The sequence below is a fragment of the Besnoitia besnoiti genome, assembly GCF_002563875.1.
Source record: "Besnoitia besnoiti strain Bb-Ger1 chromosome Unknown contig00014, whole genome shotgun sequence".
In the NCBI taxonomy this organism is placed as follows: Eukaryota; Apicomplexa; class Conoidasida; order Eucoccidiorida; family Sarcocystidae; genus Besnoitia; species Besnoitia besnoiti.
In genome coordinates this window covers 1,299,408-1,312,500 of record NW_021703916.1, presented here as the reverse complement: position 1 = coordinate 1,312,500, position 13,093 = coordinate 1,299,408, and the positions used below count along the sequence as shown (strand labels likewise).

The window sequence follows — 13,093 nt, the reverse complement described above, 5'->3', positions numbered from 1 at the left end:
ATATATAGATCGATGTAGGCCGCTAGGAAGATAGGTAGATATATCGATAGAGACTTAGACACATAGACAGGCATAGACAGATACAGCCAGATGCGCGCGCCATACTCGCAGAGTGTGTGCATAGAGGCTCTGTGCATGTTCTATATGAATATATATATACATATATGGAGACGTAGGTGTGGTTTCCCGCGGGCATTTGCAGCACTGGTGCGGGCAATGCTTGCGGCGCTGGATTGTCTTTTACAGGCTACATTTCACTGGATGACTTGCGCGTGCTGCTGGGCGATCGGTACCGCGAGGACGCGCTGGAGGAGATGATGCAGGAGCTCGACGCGAACGGCAATGGCCATATCGGTGCGTGCGCGCCTTTTCTCTTCACACATGTTTTAGGTCGACATGTTAGACATTTTCTGCTGTTGTTTCTGCGAGAGAGTCGCGGTGGGGCGGGTGAAGCGGGTCGGGCTTGACGGCGGCCGAAGCAGGTGCAGCGGTGTGTTTTCAGATCTCGACGAGTTCATCGCAGCTGTCTGCGACGACGACTTCGACTCCGAGAGCCGCGACGATTCTTCCGCGTACCGCGCAGTGGGAGCGGGCGCGCGGCGGTAAGTCTCTCTTTCCTCGCTCGCGTTTTTTTCGCAGTTCATTGTTGTGAGTCCAATGTGAAAGTCTTTCCTCGTCGTGGTCACGTTTAGGCCGGTGAGGGAAAGACGGTGACTTTGCGGTTTTTCAGTTAAGGCTTCACGCGCGTTTCGCGTAGCCAATGAACATGCTGCTGACGCGCGGGGACGGGCCCTGCTGTTTTTCACTTTTTTGACGCCGCGGAGGAAGAAGCGAGAATATGAACACGGCTAGCTGTGTTCTCTTCTACGCACACTGGATCTCATCGTTTGCCGGCTCGAGACTCTGGGCGTAGGGAAGGCGTGAGGCGGCGCCTTCCTGCAAAGCAGAAAGTCATTTTTTGTCCTCTTGCGTTGTGGTCTCGTGCCTTGTGGCATTCTCTGTGCTGTCTATTTTTTCTCAAAGAAACACCTGCTACGGAAGAGCGTCTGCTTCTGTGTGGCTCTCTCCCGAAGTGGCATCTCGTCGTCTCGTTCGGCTGCATCGCGTGTATACTCAGGGTTGCATCTGCGGCTGCGCTTTCGTCTTCTTCCCTTCTTGATTTTTCTGTGCTGTTTGCCTTGTGGTCGTCGTTAAGCTCGGAGGTCTGTACGCTGTCTGCTCTGCGAGACGGAAGGCACTGTTTGCGAACTGTGTATGCCGTTTTTCTTCTCCCTCATCGCTTGAGTGACCTTGCGTGCTCGGTTTCCTCGTACCTCCCCGTCGAGCCCTCTGAGCCGTCGCGGCGTCCACTCTTCCTGCAGTGCCTTTGCTTTTTTCATAAAAAGAAGATACCTACGGAGACTGTCTCCTTTCGTGAGCCTGTTCGCTCCTCAGTAATCAGCCAAGTTCGTTTTTACTCTGTTTTTTTCTAGACCGATCCTGAACATCAGCGCGTCAGCGGAGAAAGCGCTGGTGCAGTATCACAGAGGGAGGCGACGTCGCTAAGGCCCGGCGCGTCGGCTTGAGTCCGAGATGTTTTCCAGAGATTCGAAAGAGAAGAGAACGCCCCGGTGAAGAAGAGAATAGACGAAAGCGACTAAGGGCAGGGGACGCATTCCTGGTCAAAAGACCACCACACGAAGTCGCCTTCCTTTTTGTGCGGCCTTGTGTCGCTGGAGGGCGAGCTGTATGCGCATTCGGTTTTAAAAGGCGAAACGCTTCTTGGCGAGTGCAGAGATTTTTTACTGTGTGGATATAGATGTTTGTATATCGGCTTTTTGTCGTGTTTCGTGCTTTGACAATGTATTCGAGGGGAGGGTGTATCCTCGGCTACGCGACAAGGCGTTGGCTGTCAACGTCAGGCGTCCACGATCCCAAGGGGCCCTCGGCTCGGCGGCGTCTATCTCTGCAGCCGGCGTCTTGTAGCCGCGTGTTTGTTCGGAGTATTTTGTCTCTAGTAGACTTGTGCGCCTGCGCGATTTGCTGCGCCCGCCCGGGGAGCCTGCCGTGAGCGGTGTATGTCGTTGCTAGGGGTCATTTGTCACAGGTCGACCTAAATTTTTACATTTTGGCTGCCCGCGCGCTGCAATGCATGCGCCGGAATCCGGTGAAGGCCGAAGTCAGTTGCATGGTTGTTTGGGACGGATGCGCTTCCCCGTCCTTCATTCTGAAGTGTTGTTCGAAAACGCGTGGGGTCTGTAGATGGCGCTCCGAAGCCTGTTTTGCTTCACTGAAAGACGAAATCGAAGCGAACAAGGGACGGTACCGCCGACTTGCTCTAGTGGAGGGCAGCTTGCCCTCCGCGCGTCTTTTTTTTCCCGAAGGAGGGCTCTGCGTTGTAGCAAGGGACGATCAAGCTGCCCCGCCGGCGTGGCTGTCTGCTTTTTGGTCGCCACGCACTTTGGAGAAGCGACTGTTAGTCGCGGGCTTTGGGCGAGGCGTTGAGGACGAACGAGAAGAAGTGCTGCCGCCTCTCTTCTCTCATCGCTATGGCAGGCAGTGCGTCACGCCAGCGCGCGCCTCAGCCCTCACGCACCGCAGCGGCGGCGCCATTCACTTTTTTTCGAGAGAAAAAACGCACTCGGCGGAAAGCTGAGAGGCCAGGCCTGCCGCGTGAAGCGTGGCTCTCAGAGACATGTTTCGCCACAGCATAAACAACAGGGGGAGGGAAAGGGAGAGATCCGCCGAGGATGGGGCGCACTCTTTGGCTTGCCCCATTTCTTTTTTTCTGATTTTCGTTTTTATTCGCGAACTGGCGAGGCCCCCGCACGCACCAGGGCCAGCCGGGCAGGATGCAGAGAGCAGCCAGAGCGGCAGCGGGTTCGAATTTTCTTTGGTTCTGGATCGGCAGAGGAAAGGGATTTCTCCCCCGCCTGCCCAAGGCAGGACGCAGCAAACTGGAGGCGCCTGCTGAACTGAAGGCATGCGTGTCGTTTTGAGAGCGTTTCGGGTTCAGGCTAAAGCCGGCTGCGAAATCCAATCCCGCACATCTTCATTAGCTAAGAGAAAAGAAAGCTGGTAGCAGGCCAAAGGAGCTTAGTCCACAGCTGCCTTCATTCAACGAAAAAGTGTATGGCAGTGGCGTGACAGCGGCTTTTACCGGAGAAGCATTAGAGAAATCAGGCTTTCCGGACTGGCCTCGTGTTTTTACGTGACGCTCGAGTGGGGTCAGGCTCACATGCATGAATGTATTAAAATATACGTTGTATCGGTATAGATACGTAAATATGAAAATGAAATGGATGCAAATAGACATTCAGATGGAGTAGTGAGTAGGTAGGCAGCTACTGAGAGGCAGAGAAACGTACGAGAGTGAACACCTTCCTTTTTCGGCTCTGCTGAAGGTGATGATGGAATTATGTTCATACTCGAAGTATCCATCGATACGTGCATGCAGCGCATGCGCGCGACTACCGTGAATATGTCTTTCCAGCGCTCTGATACAGTGGGTCGGTCTACTCTAGTTACACTGCTTTTTTTTTGGTCATGTCTGCTGTTGGGTCTCCTGCTCTCTTTCAACGTATATGTCCTTGTGGCCTTCGCCTGTGTTTTGCTTTGTATCTGTCTCCGAGCCTTGTCGTGCCTGCCTTTCCAATTTGTCCTCTACTTTACAGTCGCCCTCTTGTGTCGCAGCCTGTTCTGTGTATCGTCATTGCGTTTTGTGCGCCGGTGTTCACAGATCAGACACCACTACCAGCAGCTTCGCCTTCACAACGCTGCCTCTGGCTGGCAAGAGCGCAACCTTGAGGCCACAGCTGAGAAAAGGAAGAAGTCGAGTAAGACAGTGAAGCGAAGCGAAGAGCGAGGGAACGGATAGCGAACCGAGAATGGCCGCAGGCGCCCACAAACCGGATCGCGGAAGATCCGACGAAGGCGTGCTACCAGATCGAACTGCCTCCCTTTCGAGAGGACGAAAGAGGCAACCTTTCGCGCTTACAAAAAAGGGCGTCCACTGCTCGGTGTCAAATGTAAAGAATTATTGTTATATATAAAAGTATGTGTATTGTGTGATGTGGATGGGAGTCTGTCGAAATTACTGCCGCCGCACGACCCGGACATTCAGCTACGTGGTGTGAATGATCCCTGTGTGCGTGCGCAGGTATATATGCAGATATACATGTATATACATGTATATATGTATATGCATATGTACATATGTATATGTATATATATGGGCATTGACCGGATTGTGCTGGTACGCGTATGACGGGGTCCGTCGATATATATACATATATATGAAAAACTGTTTCCGTTCAGATTCGAGGAATTATCTAGTCACAGACCGCAGCGGGTGAGAGGTCGCAGAGACGCTTCATCTTAAAGTGTTTGCTGATGGACGCCAGCCCTGCTTCAGCGCGAGTTGATCCGTGGCCTGAGTCGCTGTTCCGCGGCAGAGTGAGCTGAAAAAGAATTAAAAAGAAAATTTGATCGTTCAGAATCCGCATATAAGGAACCATGCAGAGCCCCTGTCTGGGCTTTTCTCTGCGGGCGCGGGCCTGTGAAGAGACAACAGTGGCGATGCACCCGCCAGAGTACTGTCTCGCGGCTCCCTCTACCCTAGACTCGAAAATTTTTCTGTCGATCCGCAAAGAGAAATCTTCCGCTCTTGAGCACGTCTCAAGGTAGAGACTGCGGCACCTAGCCCGCATTCGCTGCTTCCGCCAGCTTCCTTTTGTAGAACGCAAACTTGGCTCTTGCAGAGTCCAGGTGAGATCGAATCAGGCGCTCTTCGAGCTCGCTGTCGCGCAGGTCGTCTCTTGTCTCCGCCCTCCCGTTTCCTTCAGTTTCTGCTTCCCTCATCTCGCCGTAAACGGTATTTCCACCCGTGTGTCTCTGCAGGTTGCACTGTGATTCGCGTGTGCGCTCGTTCGGCCGCCATGCAGAGAACTGCGCTTCGCTCTCAGGCGCCTCTCCGGCGAGCGGCTGCCGCGGCGCAGCTCTCGCGCGCAGCAGGTTTTCCATCATGCGGCGCTCCTGAGCGCACGCAGCGAGCAAAACGCCATAGGCCTCCTTCTCCCAGACGCGCTGCTGCACGCCGCCGGAAACCCCCACAGCGAATCCGTGCCTCTGCCACGAGGCCAGCGCCTTCTCCATGTGGAGCCGGGCCTGCAGAAAGAGCCGAAACACGTTGCACGCCACCGAACTGCCAATCAGGACGTGCATCTGAGCGATGCGCGGTGTACGTGCACCCCGCGAGGTCTCCTCCTCCGCTTCGCGGCCTCCCAGGGCTTCCTCGTCCGTCGCCTCTCCTGAGCGTGACGTCGGAGGTCTGCGTGGACCGAGCGGGACGCGAGAGGCGGGGAGCGACGAGGAACTCGACATCCCCGGCTCTGAAATCTCTGCCGAAAGCGCCGCTGCGTCGCCCGCGGTAGCAAGCAATGAGGAGTGATGAAACGACACAGCAGTGTCGCTGGAGTTGATTCCTCTCTCCGCTTCATTGAGAATGGAACCCCCCTTGGCTCGCTTCCTTCGTCGCGTGCTGGAAGACAGCACAGCCTCAGGCTGCAGTCCCCCGCCCTCCTGCGCAAATGCTTCTCTACCTGCATGGCTGCCCACACGCTCTCCGTCCTTCTCGTCGCCCTGCAAAGACGCCAGCCAGATCTGGCGGCTGCCGCACGCCGACGGCCGTTTGCGCACGCGCGTGCGCGGGCCTAAGAAAACCGATTCGCAGAGAGAGAAGAGAACGAACACGGAATGAACAGACAGAGGGGCTGAAGAGGGCTCGGAACAGCAACGAAGAGAATATCTGCGCTTCCTCGACGAGTCCATGGAGGGTCGCTTACCCGGGCTGTCTGGCTGCTGCGTGGCATGAGCGCGACGGGCGCCCTCTGCTTTCTGCTCAGCCAGGGGAAAGGCGAGAGGGCGCGTCCCGTGTGCTGGCGAGTCAGGAGACACCACAGAGGAAGCGGAGGAAAGACGCGCCGCCTCCTGCGCGTCGCCCTCTTGGTTTGCACCATACCTCGCGTCGCACACTACTCCCGCCTCGTGGCTCTGATGCGAAGGACCTGCTGGCGCGTCCTCGCCGGAATGGCTGCGCACGCCGCCTGCGAGACCTGCTGCTGTCAGGCCTCTCTCGCTGAGAGTTTTCTTCTCTTCGCTGGCGAGGTGCGCAAGAAGCATGCCCTTAACGAAGCTGAGCTCTCCCTCCCCCTCCCACGCTCCGCGCCGCCCCCTCCTCGCCACGCACGCCTCCAGAGGGCCAAGGAGAGGAAGAAGAAGAGGAAAGAGTCGTAAGTGCAGCAGCAGAAGAAGTAGCCGGAGATTCGCAGCGATAGCAAAGCACTCTCTGTCTGTCTCCCCTTCGTCGCCTGCGCCCTCCTCACCAACATCTTCGCAACCTTTCCTCTCTGGTCCGTCTTCTTCCCCGTCGCCTTCTGCGGCGAAGGCCAGCAGCCTCTGCAGCGCGGGGAACGCGCGCAAGAAGGAGAAAGAGTTTTCTCTCTCTTCGCGCGCCGGACGAGAGAGCGAGACACACCGAAGGTCGCTGTCGCCGCCTCTCAGCGCCAGCAGAGAAGCGGAGGACGCGAGAAAAGCGTCCATCTCTCTATCGGCAGCAAGGAGACAGCCGCGTCTGCTCCCCTCTCCCCGTTCGGTCCCGCAGGCGTCCTTCTGGCAAATGGAGTTGCGCGCCGAGGAGAGGATCTGCGTGAAGACGCTGACGGGCGCAGCAAACTGGCTAGAGACGTCCAGCGCCGCACCTTCCACCGCAGACTGTCTATACGCCGCCCGCAGACGGAGGGCCTGAGCGAGACTACACCCCGACGCCGGCTCTTCTTCGCAGTTCGCGATTTTTTTATCTCGTTCCCGAACGCCCGCCGAGGCTCCTGCGCCCGGTGCGAGGTCTCTTTGTCCTCTTCCTGCGTGTGGGACCCCGGGTTCGTTCCCCCGATCGCCTCGCGTTCCTTCGAGATCCTCCTCTTTCTTCGCGCTGCAAGGCCGCGCCACGCGTGCGCCCTCTCCTCCCCCTTCTCCTCGCGGCGATCCCAGCGAGCTGGTCCGAGTCGACAGCACCCCCGGCAGGCGCCTGTTGCGCGCGGCCGCCTCGCAAGCGTTCACGAGTCTGTCGAGGGAAAACGTTAGAATGAGGGCATCACTTGTTTCGTCGTCCGCCGCCCCCCTTTCTTCGGCGTCTCCTTGTGCTTCTTCAGGGTTGAGGGGGAAACATTCGCGCGCGAGTGCGAGGATCTCCAGGCCTTCCTGTCGACTGAGACCCGCTACGCGCGCGGCCGCCCAGAAGGCTTCGGGCTGCAGGTGAAGTGCATGCGTGTGGCGTCGGTTGCTGCCCCCTCCTTGTCGCCCGCGTTCTTCCTCAAGAAAATCGCTGAGAAGGGCGAAGATGTCGCCGAGAAGCTCAGGCTCCGTGCAGAGGCACAGCGGCGGCCGAGCCGCAGCGAGAACGTCTTCTTCTTCCGCGGAGACGCGCGCATTCTCCGCTTCCTCGCTCGCGGCTTCGCGCTGCGCCCGCGCCTGCGAGACGGCAACCAGTGCGACGGTCAGGCACTTCAGATGCAAGCGCCGCGCAAGCAGCTGGGCTGCGCTCGGTCGGAGCAAAGACAAAACATCTGCGCGCGGCGGCGCGGCAGAACAAAGAGAGAAAGCTGGCGGAGACTCACACGACGCAGAGGCGTGCATCGCGCGGGACAGGTCCAGGAGCTCGCAGCAGCGACAGCCGATCGTGAGGAAGAGATACGCCGCGACGGCCCCCGAGAAATTCCGTGGAAAAAACCCAGAGGGAGCTGAGGCGTCCCACTGCGACAGCGCGTCTTGCCGAGCTCCGCAAGATCTCGAGGTCGCTTCTTTTCCGCTTTCTCGTTCGCCTCCTCCGTCGTGTGTCGCGCTCGCCTGTCGCGCCGCTGCCCTGGCCGCGCGCAGCAGAACGCGCCTCGCGTTTTCTCTCTCTCGCATGACCTCGTCTAGCGCGACGGTCGCCTCAGCTTCCTCTCCCAGCGCTTCTGCCTCTCTTCGGTTCTTGCTTCCGGGCTCTTCGCAGTGTCTGGGCTGCGCCGCGCACGCTCCCTCGCCCTCCCCTGCGGTCTTCGCCTTTCTTGCTTCCTCCAGCCTTTCTCGGCGGCCGCTCGCGTTGGCACGTTCGCGTTTTCGCGCCTCCCGCCGCTGCGCGTGTCGCAGGAAGGCCTCGAGGGCGAAAGGCTGCAAACTGCCATACGCAAGGCTCGGTGCCTTTCGCAGCGCCTCCAGCCGCCGTCTCGCATACGTCGCGCGCATCTCGGCGAACAGCGCCGGGAGAGAGGAATCCGACAAAGCGACGAAGGACGACAGGGCCTGCCAGGACGGCGCCGCGAGCAGGCGGCAACCAGGAGACGCCTGAGACGACGGCAGATCGCCTGCGGCGCATGGGGTCTGCCCGTGGCTCGAGAGAGAAGGCGCGGCGGCGACCGCCGTCGCCCCCTCCCACAGCCCCAGACACTCAGTCCCAGGACCTGCGGACGCGAGCCTCGCGCAGGACTCAACTGTCTGCTCTATGCGACGAGTCTCCATTTTCCTCCTCTTGCACACGGGCAGCGCCTCGCCGCTGTGAAGGAAGCTCAGCTGCCGAGAGAGCGGCGCCAGCGCCGACGAAAGTGCGGAGGCCCGCGCCGCGTCCTCCTCGCGCGTCTCTCCTCTGACCGCCTCGCCTCGCGCGTGACGGTGTGCGTCGCCAGGGGCCTGAGCGCTGGGCGCGGCTGTCGCTCTCCCCCGAGAAGACGAAAACATGCAGGCGGCTGTCGAGAGATTGCGAAGAAGTGGAGATCTCACGTCGCCGGTCCGCGCCGCCAGGCTCCTCTCCGCTGCAGCGAAGGACCCGAAGGCCGCGTCGTGGAGAGGTATCCGGAGCAGCTCGGTGCGGCGCGTCTCCTCGTTATTTGTCTCTCCCGCGGCGTCGCCCGCAACCCGCAGCGCGTCGGGGAACAGAGGCAGGCAAGGCAGGCGAGGGAGGGAGCCCGGCGGCGGATAGAGGCCGAAGAGCGTGTCTAGCGGGTCGCACGAGAGAGAGGACAGTTCGCCAGGGAAGGCGAGGAGGAGCCGCGAAATGCGCAGACTGACGAAGCCGAGGACGAAGAGGCTCAGCGCGGCGGCGGCGGAGACGGGTGTCCCGCCGCTGAAGACACCCCACACCTCGCTCGCGCCTCGCTCCTCGCCCCCCCCGCCGCCTGCCGACTCCGGAGAAGGCACTCGCGGCGCCTCCAACGCCGCCAGAAGCCGCACGAGGAACTTGTTCTCCGTGTGCCGCGAAGCGGAGACCAAGGGCGCGCTGGCGACGGCGCCGCCCTCGCCCGACTCTGCACGCTCGGCTCGCGCCGCAGAGAAGGGAGAGAGTGAGAGCGACAGGAGCAGACAGGCGCGCCCGAACGCGAACGAAAGGAGCTCCAGTGCGTGGCTGTTGTCGCCCGCGTGCACGCCGACCTCGCTCAACGCCATCGCGTGCATCAGCTCACCGCCGTAAGAGGCGCACGACTGGAAGGCCCGTCTGAAAGCAAAAGAGAAAGTAATCCTTTGAGGACAAAGTGGAAAGTAATCCATTTGACACTGAAAGGGAAAAGCGCCTGGCAACGAAGCCGTTGACTTGCAGGCGATGGAGAGAAGCGCGACAAAGACGCGGACGCAGGCGGCTGAAAGACGCGAGAAGACACCGAGCGACGGGCGACGCAGAATCTGTCGCGGCGTCTGCGGAATAACGAAGCAGCCACGGACTGGCAGCGAGAGCAGAAGGGAGACCGGCCGGAAAAAAGAAGCAGAAAAGATTGGAGAACTCCCCTCTACGAGAAATTCTCTTCGGAATATGTGAAAATATTGATTATGCACCGGTCACATATCTTCAGCTATCTGGCTTTTACGTGCTCTATCCTGCATGTGCTTGCGTGCTTTTGTATCCCACCCCCGACGGCGCAGACCCACGCACATCGTTGCCTCCACATATACGTCTTCATATACATATATATACGTATATAAATTTATATATATATATATATATATATATATCCGCATATGAATGCATGTGAACCGATGCCACATGGCGGTGTGCGCGTTGCTTTGAGGCTGCCTTCGTCTGCGTCCATTTCTGCGCGGCGTGCCTACCGGACAAGTCTGGCGGCCTCTTTGAGGCGTCCGCGGCGGAGGGCGGCGGGGAGTCTGCCGAGAAAGAACTTCTGGCTGAGGACGGCGGCGCGCCCGATGAGTCGTCTAGTCTCGAGGCGCTGCGCGTCTTCGCCGTCGTCCTCGCCACAGAGCCAGCCGAGTGTGGAGACAGCCAGCGGCGGCAGAAGGCCCTCCGTGGAGTCTTCCGCGGCGTGCGAGTGCCCTCGTGTGCAGGGCGGGGAGGAAGAGGGAAACGCCGCCGAAGAGGGAGGCGCTGACGCGCCGAGCGTCACGCCCGCCGCTGCCTCGACGTCGCCTGCGCATGCAGCCTCGCGAATCGCAGCAACCGACGCGCGCCGCGCCGAAGAAACGCGCGGCGCGGAGAGGGACGAAGAGGAGGGCGAGGAGGCAACCGGAGGCCCGCGTGGCAGAGACAGCGCAGACGGGCGAGCCAAAAACACACTGGGGAGGGAGGAGGAGGAGGAGTCGGGGGAGGGCGCCGCTGCGACAGCAGGAAGGAGGAAGCGGAGAAGCGCCTGGAGCTGCAGAACGGCCTGAAAATCCGCCTCAACGTCGCGAGCCAGGCGCGGGAGGACCTCCACGCACCAGTCTGAAATCGAAAGAAAAATTTAGAACCCGGAAAATCGGCGAGGGAGAAAAACAACACCGGACGACACGCTCCGCCCCGAGCGAGGGTGGTCACTCCGGGGTTATCCAACTGCGATTGGAAAGGACTTCCTCGCGCTCCCCAATGCAAATTGAGAAAATCAAGAAAAATGCAGAAGCTGGCTCTGCGCGAAGGCGCTGGGCGGTGGCGGCGCAGGTGGAGTCAGACACAGTACACTCACAGAGCTGGAGACATGAAGCAACTCTATCAAAAAAGACAATGCTCAGATGACTCGAGTTCGCAGAAGATGCAAATAGATGATTATCTACACATATGAGTACACAAAGACATGGATACAGATGCCCGACTGCGCCGCTGCTTCTCGTGGCGGAAGTGCCGCGGCATGCAGCTACACCAGAGGGGCATTTAGATTCCGGCAGAATCTAAAGGCGAAGAGGAGATACAGAAGTAAACGACGGAGTCACTCATGCAGAAAGCAACATACGGCGCCTCTCCAGTGCGCGGTGTCGCGGCATACATACATACATACATACATGCAGACATTTACACATACAAATATATCTATGTATATATAGACACTGCGAAATCGCTTACCTGCGAATGTGAAGCCCTGCCGCGACCAGGTGAGTCTGTCGAAAGCCTCGCTGCCTCCCTTCTGCTGTCCGCTGCGCACGCCTCGCCTCGCTCGTGCCCTGCGGGCGTCGCGTGGGTCGTCTGCGTCATCCTGTAACTGGCGCGCGCCACGCCGCCCAGCGAGGCGCTCTCCGCGCTCGCGCTTCACCTTGAGTATGTCCTCCTCAAGCCCGCGCCGCCCCGCCGCACCAGGCGTCCGCCAGTCACTCAGCACACAGACGAGATCAATGACGACAGGGGAGAGGGCGAAAGCCGACGACGGAGCAGACTCGGCGCCGACGCAAGCGTTCAGGAGCGAGAAGGCGTCGCGAAGCACCGAGAAGAAGAAGGAGAGGTCCCGCGAGGCGCGCGAAACTGAATCCGCCAGCCGCCTCCACGCCGACGCGCCGGCAGCCGTTCGCGCCAGCACGCGGTGCAGCAGCGCAAGCGCCGGCGTGCACACCTGAGGCGAAGCAAGAGAGGGAGAAAAGGAGGACGACAGCGCCAAGGACGGCGAGCGAGACGCGCGCGAGGGGGCTTTCGCGCGCGCGCCTTCTGCGTGACCGCACGGGGGGAGGCCGCCCGCCGGCAGAGGCGCAGACGCCGAGGAAGCCGCGGGCGGCTGCGGAGATAGCGAAGGAGGCCACCGATGGAAGCGGCAGGCGCCGCAGTGAGAAGGCGAGCGGGCCGCGTCGCAGGAGTCATCCTCCTCCGCGTGGTCGGCGTCGTGTTCGTCTTCCGAGTCTTCTGTCGCGCTCGCAGATCCAGCCGCGCACAGATCGTCTGCGCCGAACAGAGCCGCGAGGCCGCTGCGGAGGGCGTCGAGCAGCGCCGCCCGCCGTGGAGGAGGCCCGCGCAGAGGGGAAGCAACGGGAGGTCCTGCGGGGGATTCGCGGTCTCCTCGGCGCCTCTTGCTGCCCGGCAGGCGTCTCGCCCCTCGTGGGTTCTGTCTTCCGAAGCCGCTGGAGCGCGAGTCCCCTGGGGTGTCTCCGCTCCACACATCCGCCTCGCGGGGGTCGCAGATCCCTGCTTCCCTAGGCGCACAGACAGAAGATGCGGATGCGGAGGAAGAGGAAGACAAGCGAGGAGATGAACAGGAGAGAGAAGAAGAAGCAGCCGGAGGGGCGCGGAGAGGCGGCGCATCTTTGCTGCAGTGAGATGCCGCTTCCTGAGACAGAAGAGGCTCCCCTGCCTCTTCGTCGCTCCCTCCGTCATCTCCTCCCTCTGTGAAGGCCTTCACGAGACAAAGCCGGATGAAGAAGAGCACGGACAAGTCATCTAGGCGCTTCTCGAACGCGGCAGTGGTCGTCTCATCCCAGCTTCGAGACGCACAAGTCAAGGCACGCAGCCGCCTCCTTTCGCCGTCGCCTGCGCTGCTCTGGCAGAAGCGGCTGCACGCGGGACAATACGAAGAGGACGGAAGAGAAGAAGACGGAAAAGACAAAGAAGAGGGAAAAGAAGAAGAGGATGAAAAGGCCACGGAAGGGAAGAGTGAAGCAGGCGGCGCAGCCTCTTCGACTTCGGGCTCCATGGCGATTCGTGGGGGAAGACGGCGCGAGACGAGCAGGAGGTGTATTCGCTGCGAGGCAGAGAGAGGTCAAGAAGAAGAAAGGGAGGCGAGCATACGTAGGGTCGCACCCGCGAAAGCGACGACATGGATTCTCGGTGAGGAAAAGGGGTACGAGGTTGAAAAAAGAAGACGCGTGCGACGGAGGCCCTCTCACCCCTGTCACGAAATTC

General features: G+C 60.0%; 2 protein-coding genes across 2 annotated transcripts in view; one reads left to right on the top strand and one right to left on the bottom strand.

Annotated features, from left to right (window-relative positions):
* The window catches only part of BESB_026580 (calcium-dependent protein kinase CDPK4A), a gene marked incomplete at both ends in the record, with an annotated part of 11,325 nt that extends 9,780 nt beyond the window's left edge, over positions 1–1,545 (top strand). The window contains 3 exons of the mRNA XM_029361338.1: positions 247–354; positions 503–602; positions 1,473–1,545. Coding sequence (XP_029215693.1) covers positions 247–354; positions 503–602; positions 1,473–1,545 — 281 coding nt within the window. The remainder of the gene's footprint in view (positions 1–246; positions 355–502; positions 603–1,472) is intronic.
* A 3,132-nt stretch (positions 1,546–4,677) lies between these two features.
* BESB_026570 (uncharacterized protein) lies at positions 4,678–12,884 on the bottom strand (the record flags this gene model as incomplete). The annotated part of the gene is made up of 4 exons (XM_029361337.1): positions 4,678–5,690; positions 5,823–9,505; positions 10,114–10,723; positions 11,336–12,884. The coding sequence occupies 4 exons, from the start codon at positions 12,882–12,884 to the stop codon at positions 4,678–4,680; spliced, it is 6,855 nt and encodes a 2,284-aa protein (XP_029215692.1).
* Positions 12,885–13,093: the final 209 nt, after the last annotated feature.